Source organism: Ostrea edulis, chromosome 8 (assembly GCF_947568905.1).
Source record: "Ostrea edulis chromosome 8, xbOstEdul1.1, whole genome shotgun sequence".
Taxonomy (NCBI): domain Eukaryota; kingdom Metazoa; phylum Mollusca; class Bivalvia; order Ostreida; family Ostreidae; genus Ostrea; species Ostrea edulis.
In genome coordinates this window covers 18,809,614-18,835,801 of record NC_079171.1, presented here as the reverse complement: position 1 = coordinate 18,835,801, position 26,188 = coordinate 18,809,614, and the positions used below count along the sequence as shown (strand labels likewise).

The window sequence follows — 26,188 nt, the reverse complement described above, 5'->3', positions numbered from 1 at the left end:
ATGATACTACACATTTAGAGGTGATGATACTACACATTTAGAGGTGATGATACTACACATTAAGATGATGATACTACACATTTAGAGGTGATGATACTACACATTTAGAAGTGATGATACTACACATTTAGAGGTGATGATAGTACACATTAAGAAGTGATGATACTACACATTTAGAGGTGATGATACTACACATTTAGATGTGATGATACTACACATTTAGAAGTGATGATACTACACATTTAGAAGTGATGATACTACACATTTAGATGTGATGATACTACACATTTAGAAGTGATGATACTACACATTTAGAAGTGATGATACTACACATTTAGAAGTGATGATACTACACATTAAGAGGTGATGATACTACACATTTAGAGGTGATGATACTACACATTTAGATGTGATGATACTACACATTAAGATGATGATACTACACATTTAGAGATGATGATAGTACACATTTAGAGGTGATGATACTACACATTTAGAGGTGATGATAGTACACATTTAGAGGTGATGATAGTACACATTTAGAGTGATGATAGTACACATTAAAAGGTGATGATAGTACACATTTAGAAGTGATGATACTACACATTTAGAGGTGATGATAGTACACATTTAGAGGTGATGATAGTACACATTTAGAAGTGATGATACTACACATTTAGAGGTGATGATAGTACACATTAAAAGGTGATGATAGTACACATTTAGAAGTGATGATAGTACACATTTAGAGGTGATGATAGTACACATTTAGAGGTGATGATAGTACACATTAAGAGGTGATGATACTACACATTTAGAAGTGATGATACTACACATTAAAAGGTGATGATACTACACATTAAGAGGTGATGATAGTACACATTTAGAGGTGATGATAGTACACATTTAGAGGTGATGATAGTACACATTTAGAAGTGATGATACTACACATTTAGAAGTGATGATAGTACACATTTAGAGGTGATGATAGTACACATTTAGAGGTGATGATACTACACATTTAGAAGTGATGATACTACACATTTAGAGGTGATGATACTACACATTTAGAGGTGATGATACTACACATTTAGAGGTGATGATAGTACACATTTAGAAGTGATGATAGTACACATTTAGAAGTGATGATACTACACATTTAGAGGTGATGATATTACACATTTAGAGGTGATGATACTACATATTTAGAAGTGATGATAGTACACATTTAGAGGTGATGATATTACACATTTAGATGTGATGATACTACACATTTAGATGTGATGATACTACACATTTAGAAGTGATGATATTACACATTTAGATGTGATGATACTACACATTTAGAAGTGATGATACTACACATTTAGAAGTGATGATACTACACATTTAGAGGTGATGATACTACACATTTAGAGGTGATGATAGTACACATTTAGAAGTGATGATACTACACATTTAGAGGTGATGAAATTACACATTAAAAGGTGATGATAGTACACATTTAGAAGTGATGATACTACACATTTAGAGGTGATGATACTACACATTTAGAGTGATGATAGTACACATTTAGAAGTGATGATAGTACACATTTAGAGGTGATGATACTACACATTTAGAGTGATGATACTACACATTTAGAGGTGTACTGAATGTGATGATACTACACATTTAGAGGTGTACTGAATGTGATGATACTACACATTTAGAGGTGTACTGAATGTGATGATATTACACATTTAGAGGTGTACCTGCATGAGTTCTGCTCGTACAGGCTGGATATGATCATACAGGAAGTCTGGTTGTAGATTGTCAACACACAGTTCCAGTGTCCGAAGTCCCTGACTGACCAGAGTCTGCGACCCATTCAGCGCTGACACCAGCGGGTCCATCAGCATGGGAAGGTACGGTAACAAGGAACTTAAACGCACTGGAACAGTCAGACACAGCTCAACGAACAAGTCCTTCATATGCTGTCTGTGTAGGCCACTCTGGAGGCTGTTTAAGCCTGTATTACAACAGAAAAGCACAATGAATTCTACTTACACTGACAAAGCTTATTCTAATATTCTTTTTTTTAAGTCTCAGATTCAGTTTACATAAGAGTAATCCACTGCAAAGTGACATATCCTGTGACTCAGATTAAAATCTATCACCTACATATATCATGACTCAGATTAACCTACATATCCCGAGACTCAGATTAACCTACATATCCCGAGACTCAGATTAACCTACATATCCCGAGACTCGGATTAACCTACATATCCCGAGACTCGGATTAACCTACATATCCCGAGACTCGGATTAACCTACATATCCTGAGATTCAGATTAACCTACATATCCCGAGACTCAGATTAACCTACATATCCCGAGACTTACGATTAACCTATAGGCAAGCATTAGCAGAAGTTCTGGTGTGATTTTGAGATTTACTAAGTGCGACATTTTCAAAGATTTTCAACTATTAGATAAATTCAGTTTAAACACGCTACTTCTATAGTTGAATGTCATGTACTGCATTATGAAACACTTTCAGACATGTATAAGTACAAATAGTATCTTTATTCCTTCCAAATTGACTTTTGTTCAGTGCACTTTACAACATACTGTGCTTACCCTGCAGTAGATTAGGAAGGAGGGGAAGGAACTCCTGATACAGCAAGTCATGACTCCCTCCTCCAATAGAGCGGAACAATGCTCGCAACAACAGGAAGTAGTTATATGGTTCCTTTGCACTCATTGCCAACTCCATGGAGCGATTCACAATAGTATGCAGATGTGGCTGTAAAGAAAAGGAATTTCATTATGTGACCATAGTTACACGGTAAGTAAAATTGTAACCATAGCAACATAAAGAGTGTACATGTGACTATAGTGACACAGAGTATGTGTTGTGTGACCTTAGCAAAACAGTATGTATGTGTGACCATAGTAACACAGTTAAATGTAAGTTTAACTATAGTAATACAGGTAAGTATAAGTGTAACCATAGTAACACAGGTAAGTGTAACCATAGTAATAGAGTATACATATGTTTTTGGTAATATTATTAATTAAATAAACTATATAATAGATTGCACATCAAATCACATCTGTCTCAATAATCTAAATATAGAATGTTGTTTTCCATACCTTCAGCATCTGTTCATTCTCATTGGCAAATAGTGACACTGATCCAAAAACCAGCTTGAACAACTTCAGATAGAGATTAGAGCGGTCCAGATTGGCTGTGGACAAATCAGAAAACCAAACTGGGATTAATTCATCACACATTCCGGACATTTCTTTATGAATCAAATGAGAATCAAGAGAATGAATTTGAATGATGAATTAGATCAAGATACTCGTACCATTCCTTCCACATATACTGAATGTAACGATGTATATCTGAGGATTCAGTCTTACATTTATCACGGTCATAGAATTTTGAATGAAAGGTGCATGTATGCCTAGCTGCTGTGACTGAGCCTAATTTGTTGCTAGGACTTTCATCCAAAAAAAATTTTTTTTTTTTAAAAGAACATGAATGGGAAATAGATCCAGAGACCGCATCTAATTTTCATACATGTATTTATCGAAATCTAGTGAATTCTTGCTGTGAAAATTATGACATACATGTCATTAAGATACAATGAAACTTGCTAAAAAAAATACAAAGCACACCAATTTGGAAGTGACAACAACACAATGTTTAATGATCATAAAGTACACCCTATCCCCGAAAAATAGTAGCAGAAGAATCCTCAAGCTTTTAGAACTTGTTTCTCGTCCTTTTGCTTGTACAAGTGTATTCATATACCGTATATACTCGCCTATAATTCGGATTTTTGGGAGTCAATTTTTAGTCCAAAACTCTATGTCCGACTTATAGGCGCGTCCTAAGAAGATTGGTATTTTTCTGGGTGGCGTAATGTAGTGGTTTTTTAAAACAACTCCGACAATTATCATGGACTACCACACAAATGATTATTGTTCCCAAATATCTAGACATATTGTATTGTTTATGTATTTTGAAATTATGCATAAAGTACAAGTATTTATATATTTTTATTTGCATACACATGTACCAGTAACTAATACTTTCAATACATCTAATCTATCGTTTATCGGTAAAATTGAATTACGAACCCGATTTAATATTGAAATATTCATATATATCCCGGCTGAAATATATTTCATGAAAGATTGAATGTTGTTAACAGATAATTTATATCATCATTCTTGACTCTCAAAAAATCTATTGTTGAAACAATGAATTATACCAGAATCCCACAATAACAGTTTTCGCGAGGCGCGTGCCACTAAGTAAACACGGTGTCAGGTACTGGTAATTAGGAGACCATAATTGCTTAGGTAAATCATTGCCCATCATAGATCAAGGGTTGCGTTTAAACCCCAAACAGATAAGGCTTGGATATTGAACACCTCATAATTATTAATTTCTCAAAATATTTTTGAAACATAGGTAAAAACACTACAGCATTGACTTGAAATTGTCAACCGATTCTGACAAAAATTTGTACCGACTTATAAGCCGGTCAATGGCAAATTCCTACAAAATAACCTTAAAAAATACAACCCACTTATAGGCGGACCGACTTATAGGCGAGTATATACAGTATACAACAAAATATAATCAAAAAAATAATCCTGGATCCACTCTTAAACTGTACTTAATTCAGCCTTTATACATGACTTACAGCCCATCTCCTCAAGCCGGGCTAGAAGGTAATCGACCAGAATGGTGGCAAATGTGGCGGAAGTTGTGGGGTTAGCCAGGAAGGAATTGGCCACAATCTGAAAGTCAATCATATCAGACATCTTATTTACAGTCAGTGTGAAATTCCTCCGTGTCAGTGTTTTGATTATTACGTGTATGTAGTAATGGATAACACACAATTTCAGATTACTCAACAACTGGATAAGACAGTCTTTACTGTATTCATCTTTAACTTGAATGGCATGTCTTTGTAAATACAATTAACTTTGTCAATATCCAAGTAATAACATGTTCAAAACTAAAATTGAGGAAAATTAAGTTATGTCCCTTACCTGTAGAGCATAATTGTTGTGAATCCGATTCACCATGTACTGAAAAATATCAATCCTCTATGAAGTGGCCGCACAGGGCTCTACATTAACATTTTCTCTTACCTGTCTATTTGACTATGAAATTTATATACTTATCTGATCATGAAATTTACTTGTCAGACAAGTTTTCAATTAAAATTTGTCCACCAGAAAACTGCTGTAGTGGTGAAAGTAAAGTTTAAATAATATACTCATAGACACTGTGTGCATTTGCTATTTCATTAACACATATAGCAATCATAAAACAAAACTGTATCATTCCCTGGACGATATAAAATCAAATATCATGAAAAAATAACAACCAAAAAAATCCAAACTTCATGACAGCCATGCCGCAAGATTAAATTGAGAGTACAGGGACTAACTAATAGAGTGGGCTTCGATACCAAGTGAGTTTGATGGATCAATATCGGAATCAAGGTTAGCTATTAAGCACTGCTCCCAACTCTGATAAACACTACTTGGTTGTTTTGTTTTTTATTGAGAGATTTCATCTAGCAATATTCTTTTGTCTGTACCATGAACTTCACAGAAGAGTAAAAGTAAAATTCAAAATTTCAATGTTAATATGCTTCACTTGTAATGTGTTAAGAAATGATTACAGTACTTACATGAACATAATACACTAGTTTAATGTGTTAGAAATATGAACATATACTAGTTTTAGTGGGAAGCCACCACAGTGAAATTTAACACAGTACCTCCACTGTCGAGGAGAAGATCTCTTTGAAGGTCAGAGGATGCATCATCGTGAACTACAAAGTAAACCATGTTTTTAATCATCAAACACTGCAGACTGCAATCGTTTTAATTCCTTTCAAAGTAAGAAATAGAAAACAGTTAAGGACACTTACAACTCCAGCAAAATGTTCCAAGACTTCCTTCTCCTCCTTCGTTCTGACTGTCTGAACCCTATCAACATAAATTCATTGTAATTACAATACAAAGAGTTACATTTTATTGAACCCTATCAACACAAATCCATTGTAATTACAATACAAAGAGTTACATTTTATTGAACCCTATCAACACAAATCCATTGTAATTACAATACAAAGAGTTACATTTCATGTCAGAATTTCTTGGCCTTTCCCCCTTTCAGTTACAGAAATTGTTTACATACTTTTCCTAGCTTTCTCTCCTTCAGTTACAGTAACCATAGCAGCAAGGTCATGTGACAGTTGAAATTTAGCACAACAGAATAAGAAAAGACAGGAGGGAAATGTTTCTTGCAGAATGATTTCAACTTGGCATGTTCTGATCACTTACACTGCTGGTCTGATGACCGCTTGACCATTAGCGCCGATGTTAATGGTGTAAATGTCCAGTGCCTGCAATGCAAACTTGACCAGACGGATGTAGACTAGGGCTTCTTTGGGTAAGAACTGTTTGTTTTGTACTGTGGCAGCTTCTGACAATGAAAGATAAGAATTTCCATGAACAAGAAAGCTGACTTTAATCAGAAGTCATCAAGGGCCCGGCCTATAGTAAAACCATTACATCAATATTCCCATTGTGACTTTATGATTTCAGTGGGCTTATCTAACTTATGGGAATGGTACCGATACCCATTCAATTATTCAATTGGGAAAATTAGCATCAAACTAGAATAGCATTTTTTTTTTTAAAAATGAACACTATATAAACCATAGCTTAAAGTACATGTATATAATAGACAAGTATTTATTGTTTACAATTTTACAAACGAGCACCATTTTATTGATCTCTATTTTCTATTTTTAAAACAGGAAGTGACGAAATTAGTTAACTCATAAAAAGTTTCATACAGAGCGAATTACGAGGCTTGAGTTACAAAGTCTTGGCAGTTTGGTACTGGGTATTTTTTAGTCTCAAAATTGGGAAAAATCAATAGTACGCTGTATTTGGGATTGGGAATGGCACCATTTATCAGTACCAGTTGTATATGGGGAAAACCTGCTGCATTTGTTCTCAAAATCAGTAAACATCTTTCTTTGGCCACCCTTCACTTCCCTGTTGGAAATACTAAGTGAAGAAACATTAGATTGCGATATCATATTAAGAACTAGTCTAATTGCTTATTATATACCCATCAATGTATCGTTCTTTGATACTGTGGATTTCACAGCGTGTGATCCGGTTTTCCGGATCACCACACTGTGGTTTTCTGATTCCGTATCAGTATCCTCTGAAACTGATGCCGTCACAATGCCGTCACAATGCATCAACGCAACGTTATTTGTGGAAAATATTGACCGCGTCACAAAACAAAACTACGTACACAAAACATAATTTCATGGTAGATCTATGTCTGTTTTTGATAATTTGGATTACACTTATCATCTTATAAATGTGGATTTAAAATGCAGAAGGGGGTATATAATAAATTTATCATTACTACAGTAACTTGATCCGAAGAGTTGGATCACGTCTCGTTGACAGGCGCGGATCATCAGATCAAACTCGACGCTTCGCATCTCGTGTGATCTGATGATCCGCGCCTGTCAACTCGATGTGATCCGACTCTCTGGATCAAGTTACTGTAGTAATAATATATATTTATCAACAGAAAAGCAGGCAAAATAATTCTCCAGGACTTTCAAATCACTGTTGCAGAGCCGTGATAAAATAAGCAGCAAAACTTGATTTCTTTATGTACTGCATCTCTTCAAAAAATCCTTTAAAAAATAGTCAGAGAATTTTTTCAAATTCTTACTGCTTAGTTGATGACATGTTCTTTGCAAAAAGTAGAAGCATTAAAAAATTAGAAATTCCACTGCACTCAAACTTGATTTTGATGGTCCAATCATAGAAAACACACCCTAAATCATACAACACTTGTAACTGTATACATGTACTGTCAAGATTTTATCTTAACAAGATTGCTTCGCATAGCCACATATCCTCCACCGCCACAAAATCAGTTGAAGCAAAAGTCCCACAACTCCTGTAACATTTGTAGAATCAAAATTGCGGTGGAATATGATCAATTACATATGGTGACTAACAATCCTGCAAAAATTGAACAAAATCCGTTGAACGGTCTCTATAGTGTAGAATGTACAAATTCAACAATCCCATAACTCCTGTAAAGCTTGTCAAATCAAAATGGTGGCGCAATATGATCAACTACATATGGTGACTAACAATCCTACAAAATTTGAACAAAATCCATTGAGTGGTTTCTGAGGAGTTGCGTCCACAAAGTGAAGTGGGACGGACGCACAGACACCGGTATTTCTATGTCCCCTTCTGCGTCACAGTGGGGGACAAAAATAATATTCCATTACAAAAATACCATCAACCAGTAGATGTTTTATTGCAATGTGAATTACATGTACTGTGGATTTCCTATTTCCTCACCTGGCCCCACAGCTTTACAGGATACAATGCCCCAGGTAATGGTCTTGACTCCACACACCAGTGTTTTAACCAGGCTCCTACAATCACTGACGGAGTAAACAGTGTACTGACTTGGAGTCACTCCAAAACGATTCTGCAGTGACTGTCAAAGAAAAAATATTTTATATTAGTTATAAAAACAAGAACAATACTCTCTCTACAAAATACACCCATCCAATATATTCAATAATGTAGCAGTAATCAAAGAAAGGGTTAACAGCAAATAAACCATTCAGTGGTCAAAAAATGGCAGACACTGTTCTTTTGACACTTTTTAATATCAGAGAGTAAGAATGTTCTATGACAGCTTTGGGGACATACAGTACGTACCAGGTTAGACTATCCCAGTCTTATTAGTATGTCTATCCTTCAGTTCCCACAAGGTGCTGATGGATAGGAAGCCAGACTGCTGACAGATACACAGTACCGTACCATAATACAACAGTCAGACAGCTGACAGATACACAGTACCATAATACAACAGTCAGACAGCTGACAGATACACAGTACCATAATACAACAGTCAGACAGCTGACAGATACACAGTACCGTACCATAATACAACAGTCAGACAGCTGACAGATACACAGTACCATAATACAACAGTCAGACAGCTGACAGATACACAGTACCATAATACAACAGTCAGACAGCTGACAGATACACAGCACCGTACCATAATACAACCTGTCTATGATGAATGAATAGGTGTATAAGTCGATGTTTAATCTTGTTTAACGTCCCTCTCGAGAATATTTCACTCATATGGAGACGTCACCATTGCCGGTGAAGGGTTGCATAATTTAGGCCTATGCTCGGCGCTTACGGCCTTTGGACAGGGAGGGATCTTTATCGTGCCTCACCTGCTGTGACATGGGGCCTCGGTTTATGCAGTCTCATCCGAAAGACCGTCCCATTTAGTCACCTATTATGACAAGCAAGGGGTACTGAGGACCTATTCTAACCAGGATCCGGGATTGTATCAAGTTTGATCGTCCTAACCTTACTAGTACTAGTTCTGTTTTCTTTTTTTGCCTATAAAATTACCCATACAAGTGTGACCTTGACATTGAAAAAAAATAGACTTCTACCTCTAACCATTAGGAACATGTGCACCAAGTTTAACGATCTTAGCCTTATGATTGCTGCTTTTTATTGACCCACAAGATGCTGAAAGACGGACAGATGCACTGTGCAATATCCTAATACAACCCATCTAAGATGAGTGCATAACAATGAAATTAAACAGTATGAATCCTAAATTGCTTATGGAACTATAAATGCAATTCACTGAAATGAAGTGTATTGATCCTTGACATCAGCTGACCTTTTCTGTCCAGGCCTTGTCAGTCTCTTTGGTTGCTGTATCTCCCAGAAGTGAGGAGGAGGAGGTCATAGGCGGTTTACTCTCCTCCACCGGTGTCTTGGGGGCCTCAACCTTGACCTCCACATTCTGTTTGGCATCGGTCAAGGTCGATGTTTGTTGTGTAGAACTCTGTGGCTGTTGTTTGCTACAATAAATTGATAGGGTCATCATCAAGTGAAATCCTAAACAGACACATCTTCTTTGGTTTTTTGTTTCTAAAAAGATGTAAAATGGGTACATGTAACTTCCACGCACACTTACACTGCTCATTATATTGTAATATATACACTGTTCATTATAGAGATTGTAATATGTACACTGTTCATTATAGAGATTGTAACATGTACACTGTTCATTATAGAGATTGTAACATGTACACTGTTCATCATAGAGATTGTAACATGTACACTGTTCATTGTAGAGATTGTAACATGTACACTGTTCATCATAGAGATTGTAACATGTACACTGCTCATTATAGAGATTGTAACATGTACACTGTTCATTATAGAGATTGTAACATGTACACTGCTCATTATAGAGATTGTAACATGTACATGTTCTTTCTTGAGATCGTACCATTTCTGCAGGATCTGAGGCAGCTGAACTTTAGCAATGGTCTTAAACTTTAGAACAAAAACTTCAAGCATTCTCATCAGCAATTCTCTCCCCTGAAGTGCAAAATTACAAAACTATGTACTTTTCATTTTTTATGCATAAATGTGCATACACAAGATAAGGCACTATTGATACAATCAGAAAACATCTACAAATGTACAGAATTCAATGCGTTTATAAAATCTTAGATGGTAATAACAACAACATTGTTTTTAAACACAACTATTATCTCCTTAGGGCTGTTCCAGAAATCATCAAAGGGGGGGGGGTCGGGGGGGTCGGGCAGCAAACGATATTTTTTTGTGTGGATGGTCGAATTTTTTCATATTTTATTTGGTTCGTGGTAGGACTGTTAAAAAAATGTTTATTATGGGTAGTGGGTAGTTTCTATTGTTTTTTTAATTTTGTGCCACGTGGGTGTTGAGTTTTCAGAATATTTTTATTGTCGCTCTTGTCGTGTTGGTTACAAAACGTCGGAGGGAAAATTGAAAATGTGCTTTCAAAATGCTGCTTTCGAAATCGGAAATCGGAAGTAACATAGAACTATTCGAGTTGTCACTCTTTGTAGCGCATAACTTTCTATTTCCATTACGGCACTCTTCAAATTAGAGGCACGTTTAGTAGGGTCCCTTGGGATTGATGGCGGCGAACTCTGTAGATTATTACAGTTTACAGTGCATCGATCTTGGGAATATTTTGAAATCAATAGGTATTCCGTTTTCTAATAAAAATAGGCAAACCTTGGTTGATTTATGCGAGGGTACCGATGCGTTATATTTATCAGTCAGTGTGATGGTGATATAGAGGCCTCCATTAGAAGACGAACGATTCATGGAAAAACATATCCATACCCATTTCATGATAATAGCATCGCTTTGACTCCCAATCTTTCCAACATTCCCGCCATAGATGCCTTTGATTGTTGATGTGACATCGTTTCTTCAGAACTAGTGTGATACAATGTCACACAGGCATTACCGCATTTTTTTAAATTAAATGGGTCATTGTAAAATGAGTTTTATCAATTTGATGGGTCATGGGGCAATTTTTTATTATTTTTTTATGGGTGCTTGGTATATACAAAAGGTGCCTCTCTACCCCCCCCCCCCCCCCCTGTATTTATTTCTGGAATAGCCCTTAAACATAAAAACGATTTATATGTTCAGACACACTGATTTTACATACAAGAGGCCCACAGGCCTTATCAGTCACCTGAGTATTAGTTAATTAGGCTATGAAATCTATCATAATTTTTCTGTTCTGCACATCTAAGCTAGATTCTAATATACAGCAGCAGTATAAAACAAAATGTATTCTCAAAACACTAATGTTCCCCGAAAGTGCCAATGCTGATGAAAGCTTTTACATAACATATGTTATATTAACACTATATGACTATTTTGGACCCACCCTACAGTCAAAACCCTTGGGTTGCAAAATTCAACATTTCCGTACATCCTATACTGCTTTTCCTGCATTTAGTTTTTATATGGTATCAGCAAAATTAAAAAGTAGGCTTTCAAACGATGAAGACAATAATCACTACCATGTTAGCCCCACCTTGGAACCAAAACCCCTATCCCTAGGATCATGAAATTTACAATTTTGGTAAAGGGCTACCTGCTCCCTCTAAATCTCCATTTAGTTTCAATTTATTATTAATAGCATTAGAAAGATATTATTCAAATGTTTTCACATACACACTAAATACAAGTTTGGCCCCACCCTGGAGTCATAACCTCTACCTCGAGGATCATGAAATTTACAATTTTGGTAGAGGCCTTCCTGCTCTACATGACTATACATTTAGTATTTCTTACTGGTGTACAGTTGTAGAGATAAAGATTTTTGAAAATTTGTCAATTTTTGCCTTGTCCCTAAGGCCCCGGGGATACAGGAGTCCTGAAATTTACAATTTCTGTCCCCCTTGTCACAAAGATGCCTCATAACAAAATTTAAAAGAATTGGAGTGGTGGATATCAAAAAGTTTTAAAACTGTTCAATTGTTAACACACAGCGACGGACACAGATCATCTGAGTGACTCAGATACCTAATAAACATAACATCAAGAGAACTCATTTTCATGGGTTAGTAAACTTGGTAAAATTAGATGAAAAGAAAGACACACAAAGAAATTAGGCCTCCTAGAGATCTAGTCTCCATCTTGACAATGTAATCTGAACACTTGTCTGATAACTTACATTCCCATTCTCTTGCTCACTCTTGGCTCGGATACACTCCACCAGATTCAGCAGAAGTTTACATGACATTGTCTGTATGCTGCTGGGGAGTGACTCATCATGAACATTCTTTGAGAACAAATTGACGGCCATCGAGAGCTCCTTCAGGGGCAAGGCCTGGCGAACATGATGGACCAAGTCTGCTAATGTACTGTAGGCCAGAGGGCTGTGAAAGGGATTACAAAATTCATTCTTCAAATCAGAAATACATTTCATACTGTATATGCAATTCTAACCATGTTTTCAATGCACAACATAGTATAAATTAAATATGATTATGCATTAGTAATGTATCATCTTTCAAAAAATGTTTTGCAAGTAGAAAGATTTGCAGCAACAGATTCAAAATTCAAAAAACTAAATCTTGAAATATGAACTAAGAAATTAATTTGTATGTTTAGTACATTTTAATACAGTACTTAGAATACACAACGCAATGATTCATGGCGTACATTTTAATACAGTACTTAGAATACACACCGCAATGATTCATGAGTAGTCCATCCGGATCCAATTAAAATTTTCTCATCAAACAGCTTGTCAATGCACTGCACAAACTCTGGGGAGAAAACATTGATTCTTGATTTTATAAACTTTGCTCCAGGGATCGAAATTAACTTTTTTCACTACTAGCAAATTTTAGCTGGTGGATTATTTTCCAACTAGCAAAATTGAGCTTTTACTAGCATTTTTCAATTGATTGCTGTTTTACAGGAATTTAAGAAAACAAGCATGTACATGTATCTATATCAAAATATAGGGAAAATCTTTTAAAATTTTCTTTAAAGTGCAATAATAAAAATAATATTGAAAATTCTTTCATTTAAAATTTAATGAATTATCAGACAACATACAAGTGCATGATGAGGGTCATAGGGTACACTTGTGCGGCGAACTCGCTGTCCAGAGATCTACCACCTATTCTAGTTGGAAACAAGAGGTACTGTGAGCAATGTTCACTAAGAATACCCCCCGCTTAACCCAATCTCCCAAAGGGTGTTGGTAATAGGTAAAACTTCAGTATTATGATCCAAAAGGTATCTAGGAACACAGCATCTCCATGCGATGAAAAACGCCATTAAAGAATTTAAATGGAAACCATATTGCTACTTCGATGTCCAGTGCGCGTGACCTTTTGACCCCAAAATCGATAGGGAACATCTTCATCCCATGGGTAGTCCATATATATGATATGGTGACTGTAGGTGGAAAGGATAACGCTTTAGAGCCCGGAAACCATATTGTTACTTCGATGTCCAGTGCGCTTGACCTTTGAACTTTTGACCCCAAAATCGATAGGGAACATCTTCATCCCATGGGTAGTCCATATATATGATATGGTGACGGTAGGTGGAAAGGATAATGCTTTAGAGCCCGGAAACCATTGCGTCTACAGACGGACGGACAACCCGATTCCAGTATACCCCCCCCACAACTTGTTGTGGGGGGTATAAAAAAAACCACCGCAAACTTCAAGTCTTTGACTATAGACTACAGCAGGACAACGTGTGAAGCGGTGACACTAACACTTTCATGTGTTGTTCATGTAAACACGGACAAGATCAACATGCTTGCTATCTAAATCAGACGTTGCTGAGACGCCTGAAGTGTGCATGAAGTAGGCCATCTTCGACATCACTGACTGAGATGACCTTGGCCTTAGTTATTTATTCGAACCACGTTTACTTTTTCAATACTTGTATATTCATTCTGTAAAGCGTTTCTACGCACAAGACAAAATCATTGTAAACTTCAAAGTACAGCCAATAAACCAAGGAAATTCGGAAAAAAGATCGTTGGGTTTTTTTTTTCACTCGCAAAAAGTTGTGATCACTAGTGATTTTTCACTCGCAATTTCAATTTTTAACTCGCGTTTAGCTAGTACTTCCCCTTAATTTCGTTGCCTGTGCTCTACAAAACAGAAGTTCAATGAGTTCCGCATTAGGATCATTACAAACAGTATTTTACAAGAGCTGCCCCCTTACTGTTTCTGAGGTCAGTAGCCAGTATGTGCCGAGCTGCGATCAACAGTTCCTTTCTGAGATGGGCCACTTCCTGTGGACAAAACTCTAGCAATCCCAGAAGTCCATTAACCATATGCCCAGCATGCTGCTGAACTTGTTCCTGTGAAACGTGTGAACATTAAGACATAAAAAGTTTTTCTACATATATGAAAACAAGAGGCCCATGGGCCGCACTGCTCACCTGAATCACCTTGGCCCTGCTGTTCTTCAGAAGATTTTTCACTCTTTACTCTCACAAAAAATTTTGACCCAAATAATGGCCCCACCATACCTCAATGGGGTCATCAATTCAAACTTGAATCCAAACAGCATAGGGATGCTTCAAAATCAATATCATTGATATATGGCCTTGCTGGTTTAGAAAAAGGGATTTTGAAAGATTATATACCATATACTCCATCATTTACTAACTTTAAATCCATGTTAATCATGATATTACACTGTCCACTTCAATCATGATCATGATTAGTTTGTTACATACTGTAACTTAATATAGCAGGGAGATAAATCATAATTATTTTGTTACATAACTTAATATAGCAGGGAAATAAATTGTAATTTTTGCCAAAATTTTACCTGATAAATTCGGATAATGTATGCTAGGAAGGACAGGGTTTTGATTTGAGCTGCTATGAAATCCACAAAAACTTCCTTGTTAAATGATGGACTCGTCCTGGAACAAAATAAAATATGTAACAAAGTTTTCTAAACTATCAATTTACATGTACAATGGTTTCTGTAATACTCAAAATCAAAAAAAATTTCAACCATAATAAACATGATTGACAGAAGATACATATATAAACTCAAAATAAAAGGCACCAGAGTCTTCCATACCTGCTTCATATATGGATATTTTATTGAGCATAAAAATTAATGGCCAACTAACAACTCAACTTTGTGTTAAACAGGATGACTTCTGCTTCCCCATCATCAACTTCCCATCATTATCACCTGCACAGGCATTTATGTCTCTTAATTGATTTGATATTCAAGAGCATGTTCTATGTATGATCAATTTTTAAATCAAGACAGTCTATGGACAAAATAAGTTGAATTAGAGTCAGTATTTCGCAAATACTGTGGTAGTTATAATAATTTAATTTACAAATAGGCCGGATGCTGTCTGACGTGTCTCATACCAATTGTTAGACTGTTCTTTACTTACTGATTTTGATAACAGATTACTCCATTTATATTCTCAAGATATAAGGCTCAAGGTAGGTCAAAAAGGGATGCTTACTCCTCCTAAACACCAGATCCAACATCTGGTATGCCCAGGGGTCCATGTTTGCCCTACTTTTAATTTTGTATTCTTTATAGGATTTATAAGATTGTTTTTACTGATTGCGATCTTTACTTTTTATATATAATGATTAAATGATTGAGATATTTGTCTATCTATTTATGTATCACAATAACCTACTATAACTTCATGAACTAACTATTTAAATTATTAAGGAACATGGTTTGTGGCACATTTTCATTAAAAAAAGCATTTTACGTTTTGAATCATTGCACTATTTCCAGCACATAAAAACTCCTGATATTTAATATAGCATGACAACAGTAATTCAATTTTGTGAAAGTTTTTAATTATATCAGGAACATTGCCACATAATCATTCATTATGGATGGTAAGCACATTTTTAAAAAGTTAAAATGGCAATGTCATGGAGCACTGTGCCATTATAAAATTTTGTGTATGAGCCAGGAAAAAGTGTTTTGGGATGTCTCTACATTCGTAGTGTAGAAATGGCATCGCCATTTTAGGGATGAAAGGACTGATACTTTTACTGGGTTTTGAAGTCCTGCAACACCCCAATATAGCCTGGATCTGGCCCCTATGAATTTTGCCTTATTTCCCCACGTGATATCTGCTCTACATGGTCAGCGATTCTCCGATCTAAGTGAGGTAATATTCACAACAAGATAACACGAGTACTCTAAATGGTACAAAACATGTCCGTGTGAAGGTTATATGACGTATGTCCGTGTGAAGGTCATATGAAGTATGTCCGTGTGAAGGTCATATGAAGTATGTCCGTGTGAAGGTCATATGAAGTATGTCCGTGTGAAGGTCATATGAAGTATGTCCGTTTGAAGGTCATATGACGTATGTCCGTGTGAAGGTCATATGAAGTATGTCCGTGTGAAGGTTATATGACGTATGTCCGTGTGAAGGTTATATGAAGTATGTCCGTGTGAAGGTTATATGAAGTATGTCCGTGTGAAGGTTATATGAAGTATTTTTATTACAAGGTGATTTTTTCATGACATTGATTAGCAAACATGACAAAAATGTCAGGAGTTGTACTGTAAGAACTTTACTTAAGGTAGTACATGTATCAGCCTCATCAAGCTGTGACACACTTTGTTTTGTAATGAATGAATGAAAGAAGTTCAGCAATATATTACCTGGGTTTTTTGTTTTTTTTACATTTTCATATCTATTCAGGGTAGCTTATTCGATACCTTGGTTCACCTATGAATCTGTGGATCATAGGTTTGAATCTTGCAGAATTTGAATTTTTCAATGTAACAATAAAATGTACTTTTGCAAAAGTTTATCACAACTGCTCAATATTATATGCATGTAATGCTTTCCATTTATCATGACTTTCTTGGGTTCTAATACCTCCTGAAACCTCCCTCAACAAGACGTCCAATATTGAGGATCAAAATCTTTGCAATATGCACATCTTCAAGTTGCTTGCAAAGGCCCTAGCTTTAAAACTGTGAGAGGAGTTAAAAGGACAAACCAAGCACTCATTTTATAATATTTCCTCAAAACTGTTTAAGTTCAACAACATGTAATTTTCTCAAAAATTGAGGAAAATCAAAATCCTTGCCACATGCACATCTTCAATACCCATACAAACACTCTGGTAAAATAAGAAGGTCCTCACTTGAAAACTGTGGGAGGAGTTAGCTGGACAAATAATGCACCCTCAATATAACATTAATAATTATGAGGCAAAACTCCTGCAAGAGGAGTTGAAATGGATCAAAATTGCAACATGATCTAGAGTGACCCACAAAGAAGCTACATATGACATTTCAGCTTGATATAAAAATAAAAACAGAAAATCCCAAACGGACAGAAGGAAAGATGGACATACAGACATCACTGTACCATAATGTGTCCCATCTAAAAAGGCAATGCCAGTTTCTTGATCCCCTTCAGTTCATGGAATAAAACATTACTTAAATTATATCAATAACTTATAATAATAGGTATACTTAGACTGTTCAATGCTGATTTCTGGAAATATTTCTATTTTACCCTCATTTCCCTCAGAAAAATTTCCTATCAGGCTAAAAAGTAAACTACAGTACACAACAGCTTTAAAACTACAAAAGGGAATCGGTAAAATCAGGTAACTTGTACTATTGCATTATGAGAGAGAGAGCTGATACAGTACTTGTGGATTGCTGAGGGCTGCAGGGTGATGGTGTTCATGATGAGTGGGATGAACTCGGCCACTTCCTGGTGCACGTTGGGTTTGTATAGCTGGTACATCAGGACCACGATGATGGGTAACTCTGCCAGAACCTTCAGTGACAGTACTCCACGCGGGATAATGTTGTACTGAAATAGTCCACAAACATTAAACCAATCACACATACCTCTCAATATGGTAATTCTACACATCTTGTCAATGTTCATGTATACATGTACTGTGATGGAGAACTAAGAGTGCATCTGCTTAAAGGACACAACGCATGTTTCTAAACTTTTTCATTTTTTCAGCAAAATTAACTCTTTTTATGCATAAAACTACTTTAAATGTGTTTTAAATGAAATATTTTGCGTAGTTTTCGAGTTTGAAAGCGATGAAATTCAAATCTTGCGATATGCATATTTTCTTTCGCTAGTTTACGCACCATTTTGTGTGACGTCATATGCGCCCTCGGGTTTGAAAACATCTATTAGCCATTTCATAAACAGATTAGATTTAATCGACAAAAAACCAATTGTCACGTTAACGGCTTGTAAATAATAATGCATTAAGATGTTTTGTGCCGTGCTCGGGTGTACTAGTTGTCGGTAGAAAGGATTTAGACTGAGTATTTTTCAATTTTTCGAAGGAAGGTACGAGAAAAAAAGACGTGGATAATTTTTTTGTTGGAGCAAGAACTTTACCTTAAAAAACACACCCAGTCACCTTTTCAAACATCGCTTGGACAGAGACCCTGATAAACTGCGAGAAAATGGATATATCGAAGCTATAAGCACTGGTAGGCCTATAGCATACATTCTGTTTTGCTCTTCAAATTCAATACACACTCGGATCAACTGACCTTCACCTTGTAACAACATATATCGACGATACAATGTAACTTCTACCAACTGGTAGATTTACAACAACAAAAAATAAAGATACAAAATAATTGAACTTTAAATTATACAAATAATAGAATATTGTATTTCCTAACTTTAAGTTGAATTATAAAATTATTTCTTGAATGCTACATCTTGAGTGCGTCAGTAGGCTATAACGCTGTGCTCCCACTTCGTACTTCCTAAAGACGTGCAGATCACAATTCAAAAATAGTAATAAGATTGCTTTATCAAAATAAAATAATGTGATTACCACTTTAAATTTGAATATTTTTTATTGATTTGTGTGTGTGTTGTCTTTTTCTTTCTTTCCGAAATGCACGCGTGACAATAGCTTGGCATAGGGCCTATAGTTGTCAACAATTTAACGTATCATAATTTGTTTAATCCAAAAATAAATAATGATTGCACTGTTTATTTTAGAAAAACAGCGTCAATTACAGATGTATAAAGGAATAAAATTCCCAAACAGTTTGTAGACAGCGACCCATATAAACATTATTTACTCACAATTTTGCCGATATCATACACGCTTTACTCGCTATATTTGGGTATTTACATCGTTATATGTGTGCACTGGTGGCGAACACATATAAAACTCGGACAATTTATCAATATTGATTTAAATGTTGCCCATGGTAAATTAATTAGGCCCCTAAAAGTTGAGTTTTTAATAATATCTCGCAGTACTTTTACAATCCGAAGGGCGCATGTGACGTCACTGTACCACGTGACTACCTACCTAATTAACTTGACTTTTTGAAATCGGGGCTTAGATTTAAGTCTGTATTGTGGTTAATTATCGCAAAATTTCGGCGAACGAACTATTAGAATTAATTACTATAAGCATAAAGAAGACAAAATGCATGTAATATTGTATACTTTGAAAACATGAGATATGTCCTTTAAGACCTAGTATTGGCATTTTTGCCTTTGATTTCTTCATACATTGTAATGATAGGCATTTCACTCATGAATATACTGCAGTTGTATTCAATGTGCATACAAATACAGAACAACTTGATAAATATAGTATGTCTATTTTCATCACTGGGAATTCTGACAGAAAGGAAAGTAAAATGTAAATATAAAAAATAAATTTCATTTTTGAAAATACATGAGAATATGAACTGCAACACTTCACATCAGATGAAGAATCACAGTTCATACCCTTGTGTGTTTTCAAAAATGAAATTTATTTTTTAACCAAATTGTATATATATATATATATATATATATGTATGTATGTATGTATGTATGTATGCAGAGTTTTGAGTTCATACATCAATGACATATTCATAGATTGCCAGCAATAAGTTCACAATGGTTTAATTATCAATCTGTTCATGTACATGTAGATAATTAAGCAGTGTGGTTTTGAGTGGTTTTGATGATGTTTAGTCTTCACGAAAACATTCAAAACATGCTAGCCAGTAGGACCAGTGGACTCTCTGAATTTACTGCCCCACAGTGAAATTTACCCCCCCCCCCCCCCCCCCCCCCCCAAATTTTCATAGTACACATTTATCATATATACAAAGCGTTGTTTTCTCTCTCTGTGTTTGCTGCTTTAGAAATTCTTGTGGTGTTACCTGGCATCACATCCTCTCTGTACAATCGTCATCACAAATACAATTATTTTCACTATATATTACGGGGACAAGTCATTAGAAATCAGTTTGTTGAATTGATGAGAATAAACTCTGTTAGAAATGTTTTATGTTACAAAAATAAACAAACCACTTTCTGCTGACATCGGAAAAACAACGCCATACACAGCATTTTCTAATTTTTTAAAGACTACAAATTCAGTCGTTTTACATACATGTATTCAACCCACTTTGTTCCTTAATAAGAAGTACCGGTAGTCTTTTCCATCTACCAACATGGAATACTCCCTTTGTAAACAACTGACTATTTCTAAAAGTTATACGAAATTTCGTAATCTGGGGTAATCACAATTGATTAGTTCATTAATTGGACAATGCAATTCCTGGTGTAGTACAGAACACACATTTTATGTTTCAACAAGTTACTCGTTGAATATTGATGAAAGGTACGTAGAAGTAACCTTGTCAATTACAAGTATAGCTATCGTTCTTTGCTTTAAAAAATAAACATACCACGATGTCCTAACTCTTATTTCATGTGATATTTATTGTTATATTTTGATTTTGATGGTAAATTTATGCAAATAAGATGTTTAGATATCTACATACAAGACTCTCAATTCATGTGACTTACAAAAAGTCTACACACCCATCAGACTTTTTGATTTTCACTGACCCGTCCTTAAAATTCACTGGCCTTGGTCTTCGGACCACTGAGTTTTCGTGAAGACTGTGTTTAACAATGACATACTGATATATTCTGATTGTCTGCATTTTTCTTGTCAGTCAGGATGGTGGTTGTGGTGAATGTCTCTTGTAGGATAGTGTCCACATTGACCTCTGTGACATCCTTAACTTTAATCTGACTGCGGGGTTCGAAGATCTTTGACAAGTGGCTGGGAATAGTATTGTAGATAGTCTTAACAAACTGGAGAAAGTCTTTTATCTGAAAAAAAAAAACATCATTCATCTTCACACAGGTCTGCTAGACACTTGTAAAACACAAAACATTTTTAAGACACTTTACAGCATTGCTTACAAAAATGGTGACAGTCATAGAATTGCATGCCTAACAAACAAGCTAATAGCGAAATACAAGAGATGAAAACATCATACTTTTCAGTACAAACACCAAGAACAACTGCATTTTAAGCCAATTAATAGTAGAGGAATTAAATTCATAATTTTTATCAAAACAATATATTGCAATATCTATTGGGATATGTACTGTATTGCAATAAATTGTGATACATCACTATATCATTACACACCTGTTACTAAACAATCAATTTGACAGAAAAACATGAGAAGAATCTGGAAACAATTAAAATTTGCCCCCATGTAATTCAAACATTTCACTAATTCCACAGTAATTAGCTTTGCAGAATTTTTAAATAAAAAAAAATTTTTTTGGCAAATACATATTCACCAACATTAATTTCCTAGTTTGATTGAACTTGTTAAAGTCAGGCATACCTCTTCATTCATCTGGGGCCGGTACTGCTTGTGGAGTTCTATGATGATCCGTAAACAAACCAGCACATTCTCTTCATTTTCAATCTAGAAGGACAAATTGTGAGAAAATTGTCATTTCACTAATTACAAATATATTACATCCTTCAATCACACAAATTTATGTCATTGTTTGCATAAATGAAAAAATTAAACCATTCCAGGACATGCTTGTATATGTTTATCTATTTTAAGTTCATTACAGCACAGCATACTGATCTAGTTTCTTTTTTTTTTTTTTATGAGAATTGAGAATATCAAAATGATGAATTAATTTAATTATCTTTTTCAAATTCACCCAGTCTGAAAATCTTTTCTTGATTTAATATCTTCCCTTTGAAAAAAGCATGGCCCATTTCCTTTACCCAAGGATGATTTGTACCAAGATTGATTGAAACTGGCCCAGTAGTTTTGGAGAAGATTTTGAAAGGATGCCACAATATTTTCTATATTTCTTAATTATCTCCCTTTTGAGAAAAGTGTGGCCCTTCAACTGAACAATTTTTAATCCCATGTACCCAAAGATGCTTCATAGCGAGTTTGGTTGAAATTGTTCCAGTGGTTCTGAAGATGTTGAAAGTGTTAAAAGTTTACAGACAGACACACGCTGGAAAAAAAAGGTGATCAAAAAAGCTCACTTGGGACAATAAAATATTATTTGGATAATTCAAAGGAATATTCTGTTGATCGTTGACCAATTTCAGGTTGGCCTTCTTTAATACATACATATTGAAATTAGAATTATTGAAGTATAATTGGTCAGTCCATTTTTTACTGGGAAATAGGACTAACAATGTTAATGTCTGGAGTACCCGACGGTACAGTGATGTCAAACAACATCCATACCTTCAGGAGCTTGAACATGAGAGACAGAATCTGTTGAACAAATTTCTTCAGGTGCTCATTGCTAGGAATGCGATGAATGATCTCTAACAACAACTTTCTGAGTTGCTGAAAAATCAAAATATTCAACATTATTATGAAATTTTACATTGCTTGCAGAATTTACACAATGATTACTGCTCAAGATGAAGTTACAAGAGTACAGAAATATTCAACTTTTACAATAAGTACCAAATTTCAAATTTCTTATAGTATACATGTATATCAAAGCAAAGAAATTAAGGATAGGACAAATATTTATTATCAAAATGTGAAAAAAGAATTATCCAAAGTATACACAATAAGTGTATCAATAAGTTTTACGACCATTGGTTTCAAATCGTAGTTTTACATGTAAAACAAATAATATTCAGCCTGCAATCATATAGTAAATCATGTTTAAGTTATTTACTGTGTTAGAGGACAATCAAACTAATTAATGAGACTGCAAAAATACAGTCTGGTAATGAGGAGTAATAAAAGGAAATTAAATCACTTCCTTGAAATGATGGGATTTTTTATCACATAAAATATTGTGATAAAGGCTATACTTTTTTTGTTGAGGTTAATCTGTAGAGCCATGTATTGGTAATCGGTATAAAATCATAATCGATTACAGGAATATTGATTTCTTCTTTAAATACCAAAAACCAATAAATTATAAGAAAAATGTTTATATCCTTGCCTTTTCAGGTGTGTATTAAGCAATAAAATTAATTTGATACAAGTATCATTATCAGTGAAAAATATAAATTTGATGTATAAATATGTATCGATTTTGTCATACATATATCTATCATAATTTACAAATAAAATAATATTTCAGTCTATTAAATATTTAAAAATTAGTTTGAATATTTGATTTAGTTTTTTAGTAATTTAAAATTTAATGTTTGAACATTGCAAGAAATTGAATAACTCTATAAAAAAAAAAAAAAAAAAAAAAATAGGGGCTCGAAACTACTGAACTATACTAAACTTTACTGGAGTATATATATTTTTTTATAATGATAGTTTCAAACTAAATCAGTCTGCATCGCACTTGCATCATGTAATGTCTAATTTCTATTTAGATGGGGGACCTTCTTTATCTTAAAAAATCAAAAGAACTCGCAGACCTAAGACTTGGTCAACCCAGGTCAAAAACAAAGTGTAATGCAGATCTATTTTCTATAGCGACATTGTAGACATTTAATCAGTATTCGATTAGTAGCATATCAGAGAGCCAGGAACGACCAATAATCGATCATCGATAACAAGCATTCCATCACTACGTAGAGATAACCAGCATTCCATCACTACGTAGAGATAACCAGCATTCCATCACTATGTAGAGATAACCAGCATTCCATCACTACGTAGAGATAACCAGCATTCCATCACTACGTAGAGATAACCAGCATTCCATCACTGCGTAGAGATAACCAGCATTCCATCACTACGTAGAGATAAACACATCCAGGACTTGTGAGACATCAGACATTTGATCAAACGTTCTCACCTTGACAAATTGGATGATGGCTCTGTTCGATATCTAAGTCATTGGCATACACTATTTTGCAGTATATATTATACCAACTCATAACTTCCTGTGTATATATATATATATATATATAAAGCACTAGAATGACCAACGACATGAACAATTGGAATTGTCAAATTTTCGGGACGACCTGTCCCTTCGTCAGGACGTGAAAGGATTACATTATGGAGAAAACACAAATATAATTAACAATAAGCACTAAAACTACACTACAAAACTAGCTAAACACTTTTCCAGTGGATTACATGTTGCAGGCTTTGTTATTAACTCAAAAAAGAATAACAATCAGGGTGTCTGGTCACCGTGGTATCAGTCGGTAAAGTGTGAAATTTATTAATGGAAGAACTAACTTGGCTGATCAAAAGGTGAAACAGTTAATTCGTACATCGTGGTATTCTCCCCTAGATCAAACTATTGAAAATCTAAATTTTAGATAATAGTAAATGAAACTGGTGTAATGTCTAAGCTATTGGTTACTTGTAAAAAACTAAAAATGGAACTTGTTGATGATGAGTGCCAACGACGTTGGCAGTGCTGGTACTGCTATGCATCCAGTTGGTGAAGCAAGGCGATGTATCGTTGGTAATATGAGGCGGTACGCAGATATCTTAAGAGAAATAAAGTTATGAGAAATAAACCGTTGTCGTTTATCAGAGGGAGAATAACATTGTTATATCAGGAATAGGTTTCGCCAATGTTCATTCTGGCAAAGTCAATAATTTTGTTCATGCCATTAGGACGGACTGACTTTAGTCTGTGCATCCAGAATTTTTCTTTTTTCTTTCTATCTGTGGAGCTCCAGGTTTGGTTGTGATCAATAACCACGACAATCATGTCTTCCCATTTGTGGCCATCTAGGTTGAAATGTTCTCCAACAGGCTCAGTGATTCTTTTGGTTTTGATGGTCGACCGGTGGTTATTAATACGTTTGCGGAGATCTCCTGTTTCACCAACGTATTGCTTCTGGCATGCTTTGCAGCTTATGAGGTATATGCAGTTGTTTGTGTGGCAGGACGTGTTTCCGAAGATTTTGTAGTTACGTCCAGTTACAGGGCTTCTGAAAGTGTCAGTATCCTCGCTATGCTTGCACAGAAGGCACCTTTTGTCAGAACAAGTTCTAAAGCCCCCGTTTGGAAGTGGGTACTCATCATCAACAAGTTCCATTTTTAGTTTTTTACAAGTAACCAATAGCTTAGACATTACGCCAATTTCATTTACTATTATCTAAAATTTAGATTTTCAATAGTTTGATCTAGGTGAGAATACCACGATGTACGAACTAACTGTTTCACCTTTTGATTGGCCAAGTTAGTTCTTCCATTAATTAATTTCACACTTTACCGACTGATACCACGGTGACCAGACACCCTGATTGTTATTCTTTTTTGAGTTAATAACAAAGCCTGCAACATGTAATCCACTGGAAAAGTGTTTAGCTAGTTTTGTAGTGTAGCTTTAGTGCTTATTGTTAATTATATTTGTGTTTTCTCCATAATGTAATCCCTTCACGTCCTGACGAAGGGACAGGTCGTCCCGAAAATTTGACAATTCCAATTGTTCATGTCGT

At 35.2% G+C, this 26,188-nt stretch overlaps 1 protein-coding gene across 13 annotated transcripts in view; it reads right to left on the bottom strand.

Moving 5' to 3' along the window:
• LOC125661219 (transformation/transcription domain-associated protein-like) overlaps nt 1-26,188 on the bottom strand; it is a 114,283-nt gene that overhangs the window by 79,138 nt on the left and 8,957 nt on the right. For all 13 annotated transcript variants that reach the window (XM_056147064.1, XM_056147066.1, XM_056147067.1 and 10 more), the window contains exons 5-23: nt 23,043-23,147; nt 22,161-22,244; nt 21,436-21,630; nt 18,155-18,321; nt 15,306-15,402; nt 14,691-14,829; nt 13,186-13,264; nt 12,667-12,871; nt 10,426-10,517; nt 9,808-9,991; nt 8,442-8,583; nt 6,369-6,510; nt 5,954-6,011; nt 5,801-5,854; nt 5,061-5,099; nt 4,709-4,805; nt 3,141-3,235; nt 2,625-2,790; nt 1,755-2,011 (exon numbers count right to left, since the gene is read on the bottom strand). In XM_056147064.1, coding sequence (XP_056003039.1) covers nt 1,755-2,011; nt 2,625-2,790; nt 3,141-3,235; nt 4,709-4,805; nt 5,061-5,099; nt 5,801-5,854; nt 5,954-6,011; nt 6,369-6,510; nt 8,442-8,583; nt 9,808-9,991; nt 10,426-10,517; nt 12,667-12,871; nt 13,186-13,264; nt 14,691-14,829; nt 15,306-15,402; nt 18,155-18,321; nt 21,436-21,630; nt 22,161-22,244; nt 23,043-23,147 — 2,397 coding nt within the window. The remainder of the gene's footprint in view (nt 1-1,754; nt 2,012-2,624; nt 2,791-3,140; nt 3,236-4,708; nt 4,806-5,060; nt 5,100-5,800; nt 5,855-5,953; nt 6,012-6,368; nt 6,511-8,441; nt 8,584-9,807; nt 9,992-10,425; nt 10,518-12,666; nt 12,872-13,185; nt 13,265-14,690; nt 14,830-15,305; nt 15,403-18,154; nt 18,322-21,435; nt 21,631-22,160; nt 22,245-23,042; nt 23,148-26,188) is intronic.